Source organism: Solanum stenotomum, chromosome 2, assembly GCF_019186545.1.
Source record: "Solanum stenotomum isolate F172 chromosome 2, ASM1918654v1, whole genome shotgun sequence".
Lineage (NCBI taxonomy): Eukaryota > Viridiplantae > Streptophyta > Magnoliopsida > Solanales > Solanaceae > Solanum > Solanum stenotomum.
Window position 1 is genome coordinate 54,275,071 of NC_064283.1, and position 20,094 is coordinate 54,295,164.

A 20,094-nucleotide genomic window follows, 5' to 3' on the forward strand; every position below is an offset into this window, starting at 1 on the left:
AGACAAAATACTAGTTCTTGCAGCGTCATGAACCATCAAGACCGAGAGGACATGATCTATAACGTTACTTGGTAGAACACTGATTCTATATTCAACGGAAACAACTCTTTTACTATCTATTAGAAAAGAGTTAAATAGTCTTAAGCTTAAAACATATAATCCAAATAGTTTTGAAGCTAAGGGAAAAAGGGAGAAGTTTATATCTTGAGTCATGCTGATTCTCAAACGTTAATTTGTATCTCAAATTACAGAGGAAAAAGTGTAATATATAGTGAAGAGGTCTTTATAAATATTCAAAGTATCTCTTCGTTTATCCATTAAGATTCACAGTACACAAAAGCAATTAATAATTGTATTGAATTGTAGCAAATACATATTTTATATATATATATTATATATATATATATATAAGATCAATCTATGGATTTATTCAAGTAATTTATTGACTTTGATCTTTTATAACATAATTAATTAATCCTTTGTAACAACAGAAAAAATAAATACGTTCCTTTAATAAATATGTTCAGACACCTTTGCATTAGTCTTTTAATGCACATGAGAATGGAAATATTTTACTTGGATTGTTTGGTTCGTGATTGGAAATAAAAGTATATTTTTTAAGATGTCCTTTCAAATGCAAGTGTGAACAACGTTTATATTTCTTTATACATTACAGTGGCGGACCCAGAATTTTCGTTCAGAGAGTTTGAAAAATAAAAGTATAAATGTGTAAATAAGCCAACAAAATAAAATTTCAAGGAAGTAGTAGTATATAGTTTATAGGTACAAAAAGTTAGTTTCATTACAGGAAATCTGAAACTAACATGAGTGATTACAGTGAAACAAAAAGTTAGCCCTTTACAATATGTCAATCTAGAACTAGAATGCTAAGTAGAGCAAAAAATGGAGCTAACTAGAACAAACAAAAATTAGCATTTCGTAATGTCTCACTCTAGGACTGGAGTTCTAACTACAAACTCCAAAAAGAGGCCAGTGCTAATACTTCTCAAGCACGTTTACAATACTATTCGACGAGGTTTCATTGCTTGAAAAGACAAAATAATATCATCCGTTGAAACATCCTTAAACACATCCTTCTCCATAAAAGGAACCATGCAACCGCTCAAGAAGTCATCATTTATTCGACTTCGCTACTCATTCTTAATAAATTTCATTCCCGAAAAAGCTCTTTCAACGGATGCAGTGGCAATTGGCAGAAGCAAAGCGAATTGCACCAAACGAAATACAAGAGGATAACATGAATGTTTTTTTGTCTGAACCAATCTTTTTGAAAGATCACAAAGCCCATGTAAATCAAAGAACCTTTTATCAATATCACGGACATCAATAATGTAATTTGCTAGTTGATTCTCAAGTGCACACATGCTAAGTTCATCAAAGTCATCAGGATATAATTCAGTCATTCTCATTATTTTCTAGATATCAAAACTTGAAAATGAGTCTACTGGATTCAAACAAGCAACTCCATAAAGCAACTCGGTTGTTACCTCATCAAAACGATCATTGAGTTCTTGCAATTGCCAATCAATTATTTTACAAAATACTTCAACACGATAATAATGAAAAACAATATAATCAGCAGATTTACGCCGTGATCTTCCAGAATTAACATACGGCTCATCAAAATTAGGCACCACAATATTATACTTGATACAAAATGCAGAAACCTCAACAACAAATAAATCCCATCTTTCATTTTCCCTCAACTCTTGTAGCCTTCTCTTGGCCACTTTAACAAGTAGCATGGCATTTGCAATGTCTTGCTCCTTTTTTTGTAAACATGTACTAAGATCATTAGTAATTCCTAAAACTTCTTTCATCAAATGCAACATGAATGCAACATCATAAGTTTGAGCAATTCTGATATATCCTGTTGCCCTGGATCTTTCATCCATAGAATGTGCAGTTTCAACAATATTATCAAGAATGTCCATAATTGTACCAAACTTGAGAATAAAACAATTAAAAGATTTGAAGTGAGATCCCCAACGAGTATCGCAAGCTCTAGAAATACCAACTTCTTGATGCAAACCTCTACCCATTTTAAGCTCACCCATATCAAAAACTTCTTGAATTTTTTTTTTGAGATTCTCGATAATCATCCATACGTTTATAAGAAGCCGCCAAAACATTAAAAATATTTGAAACCAAATGAACAAGTTCTCCAACTTGAAGACATCTTTTAGAAACACCAACAAGAGTTAATTGAAGTTGATGAGCAAAACAATGTATGGAATAAGCCGATCTACTTTCTTTCTTAATCAACATCTTAAGGCCATTGATATCACCTTGCATATTACTTGCTCCATCATAGCATTGTCCACGCACATAAGATAGACTCAAGGAATGTTGAGAAAGTAAATTACAATTGCTTCTTTTAGAGATAAAGAACTAGTATTTTTAACATGAACAATGTCAAGAAGTCTCTCCATCATAAATCCTCTTCTATCAACATATCGTAAAACACCCGCCATTTGCTCCTTGCGTGAAACATCAAAAGATTCATCAACCAATAAGGAAAAATAATCACCATTTAGTTCCTTTATGATGCCCTTAATTGTTTCAATCTTGCAAGCAATTACAATATCTTTTTGAATTTTTGGACAAGTCATTTGGTCATTTTGAGGAGCATTTCCCAATACAAACTTACGAACTTCATCACACTTTTGGGCATAAAATGAAAGAATCTCAAGAAAATTACCTCTGTTAAGTGATAATTTAGATTCATCATGACCTCGAAATGCCAAGCCTTATTTTACAAGAAGTCTTACTACATCAATTGAAGCTGCTAAGCGGATCTGATACCCGTGCTTATCTTGATTAAATTGTTTCTCAAATGAAGCATGTATGGATTGTTGTTGTCGCATTAGATCTTCACATTTTCTTTTTGACTGATTGTGAATGCTAGTATGCCCACCAACATGTGTTTGCAAACTAGCTTTTTTTTGCCAACTTCTAAACCCCACACTCGAAAATGTTTCACCTCCGCCTTGAAGATTGTTATTTTGCTTGAATAAATAACAATACAAACAAAAGGCTGCATCTTTACTTATACTATACTCTAACCAATCAGGAAATTCATCAAACCATTTATGATTAAAACGACGCACATCTCCAAAAATGTTTGTTTGTGGAAACTCTCTTAATAGAGGCTGACAAGGTTTTTTTTGGAGATAAGCTATTCTAATAGCGTCACAGTGATTTGGATGAAATTCCAAGATTTGAGTTCTTTCACCTGAATCAGCCTTTAAAGAACTTAAATCAAATTCTTGAGAAGAGTGTGATGGTACTTCCAAATGATTAGCATTTTCTTCCCGGTTAGGTTGATTCTGAGTAATATAACTTGAATTTGATACTTTAAAAAAGTACTTCTCCATTGACTATGAATCTATACAAATAGTTAATTGTTAAATGCATTAAAGATAACTTTTTACAAATTACATTAGATATTACCATCAAAATTCAAATGGTTCATCAATCTAGTTATGACTATCAAAGAAAGAATAGAAAAAAAAATCAAAAAAAATTCACAATTTAAAATGAAGATAGTCAATATTCAATCAAGAAAGATGAACTTTTCAAGAAAATTGAGAGAAAAGCTTACCTTGGAGAAAAGAAAAACAATCAACCCTTTTAATTTTAGCTTTGAGCCTCCACTTCAGATAATCGGAGATACTACAAGTCTACAACCTTAAAAAATAAAGACCCATTTAATTTCTTGAAAATTGAAAGAAAAGAAGAAGAAGAGAAAAAGGCTTTTACCTTTTAAGCAATAAGCATGAGTTTAATTTTTCATTTCGAATTGAATGTGAGATTCAAGCATGAAGTATCAAGTATGAAACAATCAACAATAGAATATTATGGGAGATGATTTTAATATTTGAGTTTTGAATTGGGGAAGAACAAGAAAGTGATTTAGGGATTTGAAAAGTGAAAAAGTTATTAGCTTTTAGGAATGGGAGTATGGGAGTTGGGACCCTTGAATTTTTTGGGTTTAACACCACATTTTAGCACGTTTTATTAAAAAAAAACATTAAAATCGGATCTGGAACAAAAAAAAAACTGAAAGTAAAAAAGTAAAAAATAAAACGCTAACCCAGGGATTCGATCCCTGAACGTCAGGCTTAACTTTGAAGGGAGCTGCCACTGCGCTATCTCCTTCACCTTGTCATTGAGGGGGTTCAAAATATATATATCCACATAAATTCAGAAAATTCACCCTATATATACAGTGTAATTTTTTTTGGAGGGGGTTCGGAACCCCCTGGGCAAGTCACGCACAAACAAACAAGAACCCAAACATACTCTCATAAGCTCGACAGGTACACAGATAAGCCATAACTACGGAACCTAGAGAAAACCCAACTCCAAACCGACACAACCAACAACTCCAACCCAGTCAACAAGTCTGACTTCCACATCGGGCCACCTAACCCGTCAGCAACTCCGGTGCATTACCTAGCCAGACGAGTGCCGCGCGGGGGTATATCAATCCCCTCTAAAAGCCCTAATCCAATTGCCAAATAGGTTAACACTCCGGGGTCTCTACCCAAGACAACCAAGTGTGCCATCTAACACTCCCGAGGGCCCAGCCCTAGAGAGACAAAGTGCAAGGGCCTGTCAACTCTGAAGAGGACCTCAAGAAACTTATATCCAACTAGCCAGCTAGCTAATCACCCCAAGGGTCCTGCCTAATGCCAGCTAGGTGAGTCAGCTATCACTCCCGGGGTCCCTGCCTAATGCCTGCCAGAATGTGCGGGTAAAATCAACTCCGTAGAGGATCTTAAATTCCAAGCTATCGTAGATCGATGTCCACTACCAACCACATCAAAACAAACGAATCAACTCTAAGCCATCGTGGATCGACGTCTACTATCAACTACCTCACACCAGAACAAACCGTGAAACACCCAAACCAGGAAAATACTACACCTTCAATAATGCATCGGCATCACAGAAATGGGGAGAAGCCAGAAGGATCACAAGCAATAAAAAGCCCAAAGCTAGGCTCAACTATCAGACCCAAGTCTGCTATGCTGGTTTACAAGGACCTAGTCCATCCGAATCAACGTCAGATACATACCAAAGTCAACCAGGTGCATAAGTCTAAGGCAACACTAGACTAAGGCCAAAGATAAATTCCAACATAAATAAACAACCAATTAGATACTACGCATGAAACGACAAATAAACAGCCCAACAGGTAATTCAAAAATACCCACGTATAAACAACACCTCCGATAGTAAGGTACTAACCCTGAAACAACCCAAAAATGAACCCTACAACATGGTTTCTGAAAAGAAGAGAAGAAATACTAGCAGCCCACTCCAGATTCACAGAATTCAGCATATAATTACACAATCATGCTCAGTTTAAAGGAAAGGAACCGTAGCCTACGGAAGGCTGACCGTGCGCTACAAATCACTCTGTCGGATCTTTTCCCATCTGAATGACCTCGAATTTCTCTCACGCTATCAAAAATAGAATAACAGCAGCATCACGATCGTTTAGCCACTAAAATCATTAAAATTGGAGACAGATCAATTTGGTAGTCAAAATCAAGAAATGTGAGACCCGCTCTGGAATTTCTGAAATTGACTCTGTGAAGAGGTCCTAAACCCTCCCCCGAGCTTGTGTTCCAAAATAGAGCACCTCTCGGGCTCGGAACAACTCCATGCAACAACAAACCAAAATGCTAAACTTTACACAAAAAGAGACTTGGGGCAGCCACTTACAATGAAGATACACCAAAATCAGAGACTTTTCAACACGCTCCGGACAGTCATCCACACAGCAAACGCAAACGTGAACACACCAAAATTTGAATCACCTAACACGGAGATCTAGAACTCGAGATATCAAAGTTTCAGAATGAGTCTGAATCTTATTTTTTGCTATATAAATAATAGCAGTTTTGGTTGCTAAAAGCTAAATCTGGTCGCCAAAAGACCAAATTTTGGTCGCTAAAGGTCTGCACCAGCAACACCAGATTGTGCTATTTTTTTTCTTCAAAAGTCTTTGAACGGACCCTCATAATTCATTCGGGACCTGGTTGTCATACCCTAAACTCAAGGGGTGCAACTGGCTCCTAATGCTAGAACTCAGGCCCGAGCCGACCCTGCTGAACCATTTGCTACTAGCGCATGACATCAACACACAATCAAGAAAACAAACAAGTATATCTCGACTTAAAATTAACCCCTCGGCCGGCAAGGCCCCTGTCAATAGATCTATAAAAGAAACAGCTACTCCCAAGAGTTCATTTAAAGAAATAGTCAACTAGCACATAATTCCTGATTGGGCCGTCGAGGCCATCATGATCTCTATAGCGAAACTGAAAACAGGTATATATCAATACAATACATCAAACAACTAACAAGAATCATCAAACCAACAAACTAGGCCAGCATGGCCATAACATAGTTGTACACCCCCCACACTAGTCTGCAAGCCTCTAAGAGTAGTAAAGATTGGAAGGACAGGGCCCCAGCCTACCCATAAAAATATATACAACAAAAGGTAACAAACCTCCCAACTTTGGCAGCTTCGGAAGAAATGGGCTAGCTAACCAGATAGAAGTCAATCCTGCTGTTGAGGAGGTCTACTGGGTCGTCTGTTGGGTCCTGAATACATGAATGCAACGCCCCCAGGCAATGGGGCGTCAGTACAAAATAGTGTACAGAGTATGAAAGGTTATAAACTAAATGAGTAAGTATCATAATATACCAAAAGCAATCAGGTAAGGAAATCAAATTTAGATAAACATGCTAACCCACTACTGAATCTAAAAAATACAATAATGATCAAACAACAACCTAACCAAGCCCCCATAAGCTCGTTAGGTACAACAACATACCACCTACCTAGGCCCCTATAAGCCAGAAGGTGCCAAATCAATCTACATAACCCTATCAGTAGCCCCTTGTCTTTGTAAGAGGTCACATAGCCCTTTTTGGCAACGATATAGACCTGTAGGCAGCGCATAGCCCTCTTAGGCAACATCATAGCTCTGTGGGTTAAACGTAGCTCTCGTTTGCATCACATAGCCTTGTAGGCAACATATAGCCCTCTTTGGCGTCAAAATAGCCCCGTAGGCAACACATAACACTCTTTGGCATCAATATAGCCCCGTGGGCAACACATAGCCCTCTTAGGCAATAACATAGTCCTATTAGACAACATCATATCCCCCATAGGCAGTTCATAGCTCAAAAGCTAACCACAATAGCCTCAAGGGCGACAACAAACAATTGAATAAGCTAAAGGTGAGCAATTTATTTATAATATATATATATATATATATATATAGTTTCCAAGTCGTTCCTAACTCAGGGTCGTTCTTAACAGATTATGAGTCCATGTAATGAGGGTTTATAACCACTCAATCAGCCAACTATTCACAATTACATCTACAAGATCACCAACATTAACTACCCTACTATGTCACTCCCAAGCTCCAAGGAAATAATACGAACGAAGAGAATAGCCTTAACATACCATTTCCTTTATAATTTATGCTGAAAATACCTCTGTCCGCACCACTACAACACTAAAAAAAAGGTAAAATCAATCTGTTATTAAGGACAAGAACTACTACGACAATCGATACAGATTCCTATCGTAAATTACTATCCAAGACCTAAGGTATCCATAAACTAATAAAAGATGTTTCCTACCTTTCTTTACACGCCCATAACACTTAGATAAAATCAAACCACTGAAAAAAACTCTGCTGCCAGAGCCTCCACGGATCTACACCGATCAATTCACCATGAAAACTATACCAAAACGACAAGCTCGTTAAGTAGGGAAATTTTAGATACGGAGCCAAGAAGAGATTATGAACACACAAGGATGATTTGAGGAGAATTTCTCTGATTTTTGTTGGTTTCTTACGAGTTTGAATGAAGAAAGATGAAGAAGATTCTATCTTATAAGCTTCCACCAACTTAAGGGACCCACCTTACGTGCCTGCTTGCGCAGTATCGCGAAAATACGAATATCTCTCTATTTTAAAGTCGTATGAACAAACCGTTTGATGCGTTGGAAACTAGACTCGTAGACCTTTGATTTAATGGGTCGTGGGTCCCATTAATCTTTATAGATTGGGATAAAACTTTCGAGAAATTTGACCCAAATTTCAGAGAAATGTTTAAAAAGGAACTTACGATAACTTTCACCAACTTATTTTGCGACTTACCTTACTTTAAAACTTGAGATACAACCCTTGAACACTTGAAATATGACATACCACATCATTATTAATGTATTACTCACCCTCTTTGTCTTTTCACGAAGGTACGAGTTAATTTAGACATTTTGAAAAGTCGGGATGTTACATCCTTCCCCCCTTAGAAACACTCGTCCTCGAATGAAAAATCTGAGTCACACGATTATGTCCCTAGGAGTTGACAAAGTATAGGCAAAGTATTCTTTGTGAATTTGATTATCCAGAACCTGAAACGCAGAAATTCTAACCTAGGCGTCTCATAGGACGACATAAATAGCTAAGCACTATAGCTCCGCAATAATAGTGCGAGCAAATAAATACAACGACAACAACCATAATAATAAACAATAATATAAAAAATTAGATAGGTATCTTACCTTACTTCACTAATATAAACTGATATGCTATCACCCTAGGGTATGAAACAAGTAAGGATATTTGGACCTTATGCCATCCTCAGCTTCCCAAGTCACCTCTTCTCTATCTTGTTTCTCCACAATACTTTAACCGAAGCCACCTCCTTGGTCCTTAATTTACGGACCTGTCGATCTAATATGGCAACTGGAGTCTCCTCGTAGGACAAATCCTCTGTGATCTGAACATCCTCAACTGGGACAACCTGATAAGGGTCTCCTACGCACTTCCATAGCATCAATATATGGAAAACTGGATGAACTGATTCTAAACCTGAAGGCAATTCTAACTCATAAGCCACTTGTCCTACCCTCCGAAGGATCCAGTATGGCCCAATAAATCTTGGACTAAGCTTGCCTTTCTTGCCAAATGTAATAACACCTTTCATAGGCGAGACTTTTAAGAATACCCAGTCATCGACACAAAACTCTAAGTCCTTTTATCATACATCTGAGTATGACTTCTGTCGACTTTGAGCTGTTAGCAACCTCTCCCGAATGAGCTTAACCTGCTCCACTGTTTGATGTACTAGGTCAGGTCCAATCAACCCTAATTCACCTACCTCAAACCATCCAACGGGGGATCTACATTTTCACCTATACAAAGCTTCATAAGGTGCCATCCCGATGCTAGAATGATAACTATTATTGTATGCGAACTCAAAGTGGTCATCCCAACTTCCATTAAAGTCCAACATGCATGCTCGTAGCATGTCCTAAAGTGTTAAAATGGTGCGTTCAGCTTGACCATCTGTCTGAGGGTGAAAGGTAGTACTAAGATTAACTTGCGTTCCTAATCCTTTCTAGAAAGACTTCCAGAAGTTAGAGGTAAATTGTGCTTCTCGATCTGAGATAATAGATATTGGGACGCCGTGCAACCTAACAATCTCTCGGATGTAAAGCCCTGCATAATCTTCAGCCACTACACCAAAAGAGACTTTTAGCGGCAATTAATTTTCCTTTTAGAGGCAATATTTATTGCCGCAAAAACTTTTAGCGGTAATTAAACTAATGCCATTGCATCCAGTGTCGCTAAAGCCTTTAGCGGCATTTATTTAGAGTGTCGGTAAAGACCCATATTATTGCCGCTAAAAATAAATAGTTCTAAGACATTTATTTAGCGGCATTTGTTTAGAGTGCCGACATTTATTTAGTTGCAATTATTATTGCCGGTAAAACTTCCATATTTTGCGGCATTTGTTACTATTAATACAAATACAAATACAATAATTGCCGGTAAAGAAGACCTATTTTAATGGCAATTATTATTGAAACTTAAGCTGGTCATGAATTCATCTTAATTCATATACTTAGCTGGAGAATTAACTCAATGATAGTAATAGAAAAATTATCAAACTCAAACATCATCATTTGTATAAAACAAGAAGAATCAATACATCCACTGTCTTATTTTCTAGCAGTAAAAAAAGTACGAATCATCAAAACAATAAGAATGCATTCAAGCTATCAAAAAAAGTGAAAATTTGTTCAACAATAGACAAACAAAGAGATTGAACCATTATTTATTTTTCCCCCAGTCAAACTATGGCAGCTTGGATCATGACCAATGTCATAGATGATCCGCTGATGACATTCAGAATCAAGACGAGCAGTACTATTCGTTTTCACAATCCATGCAAAAATTCTCATTTTTCTCTGTTATCCCAACCAAATCACTGTAAAAAACAATAACTAAAATTAGCTATGAATTTGATTGGATCATGATCAGACATAGAAATATACAGAAAGAGATAACCAACAGAATTCAACACTAAGAAAGCAGACCATAGCTAACCAACATAATTGAACACTAAGAAAGCAGAACACTAATAGAATACTATTCAGAGAAGAAGGAAGCAAAAATGACAGCAAAAATGTTCAAGGTTGTAGGCTTAGCCAACTAATATTTTTCTCAATTTTCTTCTCCAAAGAATCCTTGCCTCACCTCAGGTATACCACTTATAAAAGTATAATACCCATGACAATTTTGTCTAAATTACTTTACTATTTCTTTTCTTCTATGGCTTCCTTTTGTGCAACTCTATCAAGATAATGTATTTGCAAACGAGTTTACTTTCTTTGGTACACTTACAATGTATAGATTTTCTGGATAACATATAGTTGCAAAAAAACAACCAAATAAAGAACCACTTTTTAAGATTGCACAACTATTGAAGAATATAATTCGACATTCTCCTTTCCATCTTAGCAGAAACTATTTCTAGCTTTACATTTCTCATTTACCTTAGCAATACACATAAGCAGAAAAAAATCTTTTTAGGTATGCGTTTGACATACAAAAATATGCCAATAAAAGGCCCCTCTGTTGGCACAAAGTTACAGAATTCAATAAAACATGTCAGTACTAATAAAAGAAAACTATTACTAACCTTTGGTTTTTTAGAAAGCCAATACGAGACAAGACCACTCCATTGATCTCTTGGTATGTGACTTGGTCTATTTTTTATCAAGGCATCTTTGGTCTTATACTTGGTCACATACATAGCCTTTAAGTTACATTTATAGTCCATCCATTTTTTTCTATTGACTTTTTCATGAACTCTTCTCCATGTATTGGAATTGAGAACTTATTCTGAAAAACATAGTCAAAAAGTTAACAAGAAGATATCATGAATAAAAAGAAATGATACTTGTTAAGAATAATAAGTTCGTACCCTCACAAACTCCACCAATTTTATCTTTTCTTCTTCATCAAACATTCGCCAATCATTTGCATTTAACTGTGTCAAATCTGGGGTTCTAGCAATTATGCCTAGAAAGCTAGCAAGCTTTCGACCCTCTTTTCCAATTGATTGATTACATCTATTAAATTGAACAACAATTGTCTTTTTCGAGGGTAGATTCTAAACATCTTTTAATAAAGTAGGTCCACTAACTTTTTTTGCCTCTGAAGCACCTGAAATAGATTCAGAACTCACTCTATGAGTCAACAGAGAAATAATTAAGTACAATTTTTAGATAGATCTAATGAGAAAAATTCATCACAGTTTTTAAAAACAGTCTTCAATACTGCATTAATCAAGATAAACAGTGCAAGGAACTCCAATAAAGGAACCAACTTTATTGAATGTCTGTAATTTTGTATCCAATTTTAGAAATAATATTCAAAACTACAGCAATAAAGCAACCTAGAGAGAATAAATATTCACATAAGTTTTCAAAATGTTTGCTGCTACCAACAATGGCCAATAATTCAACAAGTATATATAAGGCAGGATGAATGAGTAGAAACCAAGTAATAGTAGCTTCTTCCTATTTTCGGAATACCTGAGACATCTTCAAACTTGACTAGATTTATCATCAATAAAACAAGAGAGAACCTGGCTCATTATTCAGTTTGTCAACAGTGCCAAAGAATTGTTATCTTCAGATGTTTGGGGTTGAAATCAGCTCTGAGCTTTCAATAATTCCTGAATATAAGGGTGCACTTCTTCATCATGAAGTTGTTCAGTTATCAATCTGCTATCCACTATAGTTTGCATTTTTCGTTCTTCAAACTTAACTACTTATCTATTTTTCTTTAAATTTGTAGAAGGAAAATCAAGAGTACAGATTTGAAGAAGAGAATTACGAAACAAACACAATCCTTACTTAAATTTGAAATCAGAAGACCCTCCAAGACAGAATCAAGTACCATATAACGCATATATCATTAACAATAAGATGATTTTATTTATAAAAAATCATAAAATCAGGGAACAAACACCATCCTTAAGATTATTTATGACATTCTTACTAATACTAAACCATGTTAGCTTTGTGTGGACCAACATACCATTCAAATGGCTTAGGAGGATCTTATTGTTCAATCTATTTGTGATCTGTCCACTTAGATGTCCAATACATGGTCTTTAGAATAATGCGCAAATTCCTTTCTACCCCGTCTATTCAGTAACATGAGACACACGTCTTTCAAATACAACACAATTTTGACAAGGTTCAACTAAAAAGAGTGTTATATATATTGAAACGATGGGAACAACATTTACTTGATATAGGAATATAACATATTCTTGACTCTTCACATTACAAAATGGTCCTTTAGTAATACTAATCAAATTGTTCCAGGTTTCTACTCCAATTAAAGGAAATGATTATTTTGATCACATGTTGAATAATATTTCAAACAATAAAACACAAAATGAGCCAAATTTTTCTGCCTTTGAGCCTTACCTAAGTCAATAATTAATGCACAAGTATAGGTATCAACTTCAAATCCTAGTAGAGGCAAACACATGATTTCTTGTATATGCGCCAGTGAATTGAAGATAGCAGCAAGTACTAGAACTGACCCAGATACCAAGATAAAGAATAAAAAAGTTAATTATTCTATTTCAATATGTTTGTTACTTTCCTTTTAGTCTATTTTCTGTTCCAAAATGAATGTCTCTACCAACTCTTTAATTTTAATTTTCCACATGAGCATGTTAAAAGACTAGACCACAAGACATTTTGGTATATTCCAAGCCAAGTCAAAATCAAACAAATAAATTATGTCATGTAAAAAATCATCTGTTCCTTCTACTAGGAGTAACAATAAGAACTTAAATTGTTTGACATATTGACCAAAAGCACATTTCCAGTCCTTGGAATTTTGTCATGTAAATCCACTTCTTTTCTATCAACTCTTAACGATCAAACAACAGCTTATGACACACTGTTGTTTTCCTCTAAGCTATAGAGAATTTTAAATCATCTTCTCGAGCTAAAAATAGAAGAAAAAATCTAATTAATATATACAGATGTTCTTAGTTATGTTCGTCAAAGCTATAATAAGCTAATCAAATCAAACTCAAGTTTTGAAAAAGCGGAATCTAAAAGGAGTCAAATTAACGAAAGTAAAACGTAGTATGATTCACAGAGTATAATTCTCTGGGAACTACACACTCTAATCCTTATATATCACGATTTTACGGTCATACACAAAACATCCATAGATACCAAGCAAACTGAAATAGAACAAAGGCAAATACAAAGTAAAATCCAATACAGGTCGAGCGCGCCATGCACAGAGTACAACTCTATCTCAGCAAACTACAACTTCACTGCAATAGTGCAATTCTCATATACTGCAATTTTATCACTCATACACAAAACATTCATAATCATCCAATCACATGAAGAACAAAAAAATAGAGTGCGGCGTACCTTGAGGTGGTGACAAACGGTTAGAAAATTAATGGCGGAGGAAGAGACGGAGATGAAAATGACGGTGTCAAAGATGAAGCTTCATATCTGTGAATCTCAAAATTGTCGCTGCAGATGAGGACATCGAAAGAGAGATTGAGCCCTTTTAGAATTTGGGGATTTTGTGAATGAAATGGATTTGGGTACAACCTATAGAATGTTGGGAATTCTAGAATAAAAAAGTATTTTTTTTAATGAAATGGTCTATTAGATATTATAAGGAATTGTCATTAATGGGTTAACTTTTGCCAACTAAAGGCCAATTGCCGCTATTAGTGGATTATAAAATATAATTTAGCGGCAATTATATTATTGCCATTAAATAATTTCCGCTAAAAGTGATTTTTGTGGTAGTGAGCATTGAAAGTAATTTTGACTGGTAAGAAATGGGCTGATTTTGTTAGTCTGTCAACAATTACCCAAATAGAGTCAAACTTACAACGCGATCGAGATAACCCTTTAACAAAATCCATATTAATTGCTTCCCACTTCCACAAAGGAATGGCTATCTCCTGGAGTTGCCTAGTCGGCTTGTGTTGCTCAACCTTTACTTGCTGGTTGTTAGGACAATGTGCCACAAACTCAACGTCCTTCTTCATCCCGTGCCACCAATAGATCTCCTTAATATCATGGTACATCTTCGTGAACCAGGGTGAATAGAATAACGGGAATGATGTGTCTCTTCCATAATTTGATGTCGAAGCCCCGCAACATCCGAAACACATAATCGACCACTATATCTGAGGGCTCCATCTCCTGCTATATCAAATGCTACAAACTGTTGATCTTGAGCCTTGGCTTTGAGCTGCTCTAAGCTAGGATCCTCCTATTGCCGTGCTTTTACCTCCACCACTAGAGATGATACAATTGTGTCCTGAATTGTGCCCCACTATCGTCTGCCTCTAACAATCTAACTCCCAAGCTAGCTAACTGATGAAGCTCTCATGCTAGCTCACACTTCTCAACACTTAAATAGGATAAACTACCCATAGATCTTCGATTGAGGGCATCGACTACCACATTCACCTTTCCTGGATGATATAAAATATCCACATCGTAGCTTTGAGTAACTCAAGCCATCGATGCTGTCGCAGATTTAACTTCTTATGTCTAAAGATATATGAAGGCTTTTATGATCTGTGAAGATGTCAACATGAACACTATACAAATAGTGTCTCCAGATCTTTAATGCATGCACAACTGCAGCCAAATCTAAATCGTGGGTCGGATAGTTCTTCTCATGCTTCCTCAACTGCCTTGAAACATATGCAATAACCTTACCATGTTGCATTAGAACACATCCCAACCTAACACCAGAAGCATCACAATACACCACATAGCCTTCTGAATCCACTAGCAATGCTAAAACTGGTGCTGATGTCAACCTGTCCTTCAGCTCCTGGAAACTATGCTCGCAAGCCTTAGTCCACTGGAACTTAGCTATTTTTTGAGTCAGCTTTGTTAATGGTGCTGAAAATGAAGAAAACCCCTCCACAAACCTTTTGTAGTACCCAACTAACCCTAAGAAACTACGAACCTCAGTCGGAGTCATAGGTCTGGGCCAAGTTTTTACGGCCTCTATCTTTTGTGTATCAACCGCAATGCCTGCATCTGATACAATATGGCCTAAGAAAGCTACAGAGTTAAATCATAACTCACACTTAGAAAACTTTGCATAAAGTTCTCGATCTCGAAGAACCTAAAGGACTGCTCACAGATGATTTGCATGCTCAACTTTTGAATGTGAATACACCAAAATATCATCAATAAGTACAATCACAAACAAGTCTAGATACGACCTGAATATACTATTCATCAGGTCCATGAACACTGCTGGGGCATTAGTTAATCCTAAAGACATTACTAATAATTCAAAGTGCCCATATCTGGTTCTAAAAGCTGTCTTTGGAACGTCTTTCTCCCGAACTCGTATCTGCTGGTACCCTGATCTTAAATCAATCTTTGAGAAGCACTCATCACTTTGTAACTGATCAAACAAGTCATCGATCCTCGAAAGGGGATACTTATTCTTTATAGTCGTCTTATTCAACTGTCGATAATCGATACACATTCTTAGTGAGTCATCTTTCTTCTTCATGAATAACACTGGCGCACCCCATGGTGAAGCACTAGGTTTGATAAAGCCTTTATCCAGCAAGTCTTTCAGCTGATCCTTCAACTCTTTTAGCTCAGCAGGAGCCATTCTATAAAGAGGGATAAATATGGGTTGTGTACCTGGTAGCATATCGATAGCAAAATCAATTTCTTATTCTGGAGGGATAGTAGGGCGCTCGTCTAGAAATACATCTAGAAACACATTAACTACCGAAATAGACTGAAGGGTCGGTGGTTCTACATCTATATCATGAACACGAACAAGATGATAAATACAACCCTTAGTGATCATCCTCTTCGCCTTAAGATAGGAAATAAACCTACCTTTCGGCGTTGCTGTATCACCTTTCCATTCCAGAACTGCCTCTCCTGGAAAGTGGAATCTAACAATCTTTGTCCAACACTTAACATTAGCATAACAAGATGCTAACCGTCCATACCCATAATGACGTCGAAATCGACCATCTCTAACTCTACCAGGTCTGACGATCGATAATTTCTACCGTGCAACCTCGATAGACTCTCCTGGCAATAATAGACTCACTAACTGGTGTAGATACAGTAAAGAGTCGATCTAATGACTCTGTTACTACACATAACTTCCCCACAATAAAAGGGGTAACATAAGATAGAGTAGATCCAGGATCTATCAAAGCATAAACACAATGAGAGCAAATAATTAATGCCCCTGTCACAACATCTGGTGATGACTCTGAGACCTGTTGGCCAACTAGTGAATATGTACGGTTCTGGCCATTACCAAAACTAGATGCTCCCTCTCTGCTTCCGCCTCTACCTTTACCTGTTAAAGTTTGGGGTCCATGCCCTATAGGCTGTGCTGATGAGGAGGAACCTACTACTGACCCGGTCGACTGACCTATACCACCCTGACCTATGGTCGGGCAGTTCCTCCACCCATGCCCCTACTATCCACAAGAATAACAACTTGTGGAACCCTGCCTGTACCTCCCAAAATGCATCCTACCGCAAGTAGTGTAACGCGGCGGTGTTGTCCTAGCCTGGCTTGAGCCTCTATGCTGCTGAGAGCCTGATGCTCATAAACCCTCACCTGGGCCTGACTGTCCTTGGCGATCAAATCTACTACCATGAAACTGCTCTGGTGGATGTCTAGGTGGCTTACTAGAATATCGAGGTCTGCGACCACCTTGAAAATCGCCATGTTAACTAGTGAGCCTATCCGTCTTTTGTCTCTCTCTATCGATCATCTCAGTCATATACTATAAATGTCGGCGATCCTCTATGCCTTGTGCAAAGTCCTGAATACACGAGATATCCATATTATCATTTAGTACAGTGGTAGAACAGGCGTCGATATAGTCTGAGTCAAGCCCTCCCACAAATCTACTTACCCTGTCATGTATCATATCAACAAATGTTGGTGCATATCTAGCCAATGAATCAAATCTCATCCCTTACTCTCGGACACTCATGCTGCCCTGTCGAAGGTTCAGAAACTGGTCCACCTGGCCATCCCTAATCTCTCGAGGCAAATAGTGATCTATGAAAGCTTCTGCAAAGCTATCCCAAGTGGGTAGAGATGCATATTTTCTCCTAGATCTCTCCCAACTTTCATACCAAAATACTGCAACATTACGCAATCGAAATGCTTCTAACTCAACTGACTCAGTCGCTGAGACATGCATGACTCTGAAGATCCTATAAAGCTGATCAACAAAGTGATGAGGGTCCTCCCTGCGATTTGTCCATGTAATCTGTGGAGGATTCAAGGCAAGAAATTCACGAACTCTTGAACTTTCGGGCCCTTCAGAAGGTTCGGCAACATCTGGCGTAACTGGCTGGCGTTGTGCAGCTACTAACTGTGCTAACATACATACTGCACTCTTGAAATCCTGGTTAGATGGAATAAGAGGAACTAGATGTGGTACTGCTGGTGGAGTCGGGGTCTTGTAGCCCTCGGAGGCTCCTGAAGTGGTGGAGAAACTATAGGTGGTTGAGAAGATGCATCTTACTGGGTCTCACAATGGGCTACCTCCACCTGTGGTACCTTTCTAATGCCCTCGCCTGCAGCTGTATCTAGCCCCTGGCTAGCCGTGGTCTGTCTAGTGTCAGTCATCTCTATCTGCATATAAATGTCAATTATAAGCCAGAAACCTCAACCTTTAAGACACCGCTCTATAGCACGTGTGAGCAAATGAAGGATAGTAATTCTAACATGCCTTGTAGCTTCTTGCTTATCGAATGTGGTGCACAACACATTTATAAACAAGACTCTATTAGACATGGCCTGCAGACTCCCTAGGATACGACGTTGCTTTGATACCAAGTTTGTCACACCCCAAACTAAAGGGGCACAGCTGGCTTCTAATGCCAGAACTCAGGCCCGAGCCGACCCTGCCGAACCATTTTCTACTAGCGCATGACAATCACACGCAATCAAGAAAACAAACAAGTATATCTCGACTTAAAATTAAGCCCTCGACTAGCAAGGTCCCTGCCAACAGTTCTGTAAAAGAAACAACTACTCTCAAGAGTTCATATAAAGAAATAACCAACTAGCACATAAGTCCTGATTGGGCCGTCGAGGCCACCATAATCTCTATAGCGAAACTGAAAGCAGGTATATATCAATAAAATACATCAAACAACTAACAAGCATCAGTAAACCAACAAACTAGGCCAGGATGGCCATAATGTAGTTGTACACCCCACACACTAGTCTGCAAGACTCTAAGAGTAGTAAAGATTGGCGGGACAGGGCCCCAGCCTACCCATAAAAATATATACAACAAAAGCTAACGAATAGCTCTGTGGGCTACACGTAACCCTCTATTGCATCACATAGCCCTCTAGGCAACATATAGCCCTCTTTGGCATCAAAATATCCCCGTAGGCAACACATAACCCTCTTTGGCATCAATATAGCCCTGTGGGCTACACATAGCCCTCTTAGGTAATAACATAGTCCTATTAGACAACATCATAGCCCTCATAGGCAGTTCATAGCTCAACAACTAACCACAATAGCCCCAAGGACGACAACAAACAATTGAATAAGCTAAAAGTGAGCAATTTAGCCATAAACTATATATAGTTTCCAAGTCGTTCCTAACTCAGGGTCGTTCTTAACAGATTATGAGTCCCTATAATGAGGGTTTATAACCACTCAATCAACCAACCATTCACAATTACATCTACAAGATCACCAACATTAACTACCCTACTATATCACTCCCAAGCTCTAAGGAAATATGCCGAACGAAGGGAATAGCCTTAACATACCTTTTCCTTTATAATTTATGCTGTAAATACATCTGTCCATACCAGTACAACACTATAAAAAAAGGTAAAATCAATCAGTAATTCAGGACAAAAATTACTACGACAATCGATATGGATTCCTATCGTAAATTACTATCCAAGACCTAAGGTATCCATAAACTAATAAAAGATGGTTCCTACCTTTCTTTACACGCCCAGAACACTTAAATAAAATCAAACCACTGAAAAAAACACTGTTGCCACAGCCTCCACGGATCTATACCGATCAATTCACTATGAAAACTATACCAAAACGACGAGCTCGTGAAGTAGGACAATTTTCGATAAGGAGCCAAGAAGAGATTATGAACACACAAGGATGATTTGAGGAGAATTTCTCTGATTTTTGTGGTTTTCTTACGAGTTTGAATGAAGAAAAATGAAGAAGATGCTATCTTATAAGCCTCCATCTACTTAGGGAACCACCTCACGTGCCTGCTTGCGCAGTCTTGTGAAAATGCGAATATCTCTCTATTTTGAAATCGTATGAACAAACCATTTGATGCGTTGAAAACTAGACTCGTAGACCTTTGATTTAATGGGTCGTGGGCCCCATAAATCTTTATATATTGGGAGAAAACTCCCGAGACATTTGACCCAAATTTCAGAGAAATCTTTAAAAAGGAACTTACGATAACTTTCGCCAACTTTTATTTTGCGACTTACCTTACTTCAAAACTTGAGATACAACCCTTGAACACTTAAAATATGACATACCACATCATTCTTAATGTATTACTCACCCTCTTTGTTTTTCCACGAAGGTATGAGTTAATTTAGACGTTTTGAAAAGTTAGGGTGTTACA

At 37.3% G+C, this 20,094-nt stretch overlaps 2 protein-coding genes across 2 annotated transcripts; both read right to left on the reverse strand.

Annotated features, from left to right (window-relative positions):
* Positions 1-1,436: 1,436 nt before the first annotated feature.
* On the reverse strand, positions 1,437-2,063 carry LOC125856104 (uncharacterized). Its single transcript, XM_049535675.1, has one exon. The coding sequence runs from the start codon at positions 2,061-2,063 to the stop codon at positions 1,437-1,439; it is 627 nt and encodes a 208-aa protein (XP_049391632.1).
* A 297-nt stretch (positions 2,064-2,360) lies between these two features.
* On the reverse strand, positions 2,361-3,398 carry LOC125856105 (uncharacterized). Its single transcript, XM_049535676.1, has 2 exons — positions 2,793-3,398; positions 2,361-2,684 (listed from the first exon to the last, which is right to left on the reverse strand). The coding sequence occupies exons 1-2, from the start codon at positions 3,396-3,398 to the stop codon at positions 2,361-2,363; spliced, it is 930 nt and encodes a 309-aa protein (XP_049391633.1).
* Positions 3,399-20,094: the final 16,696 nt, after the last annotated feature.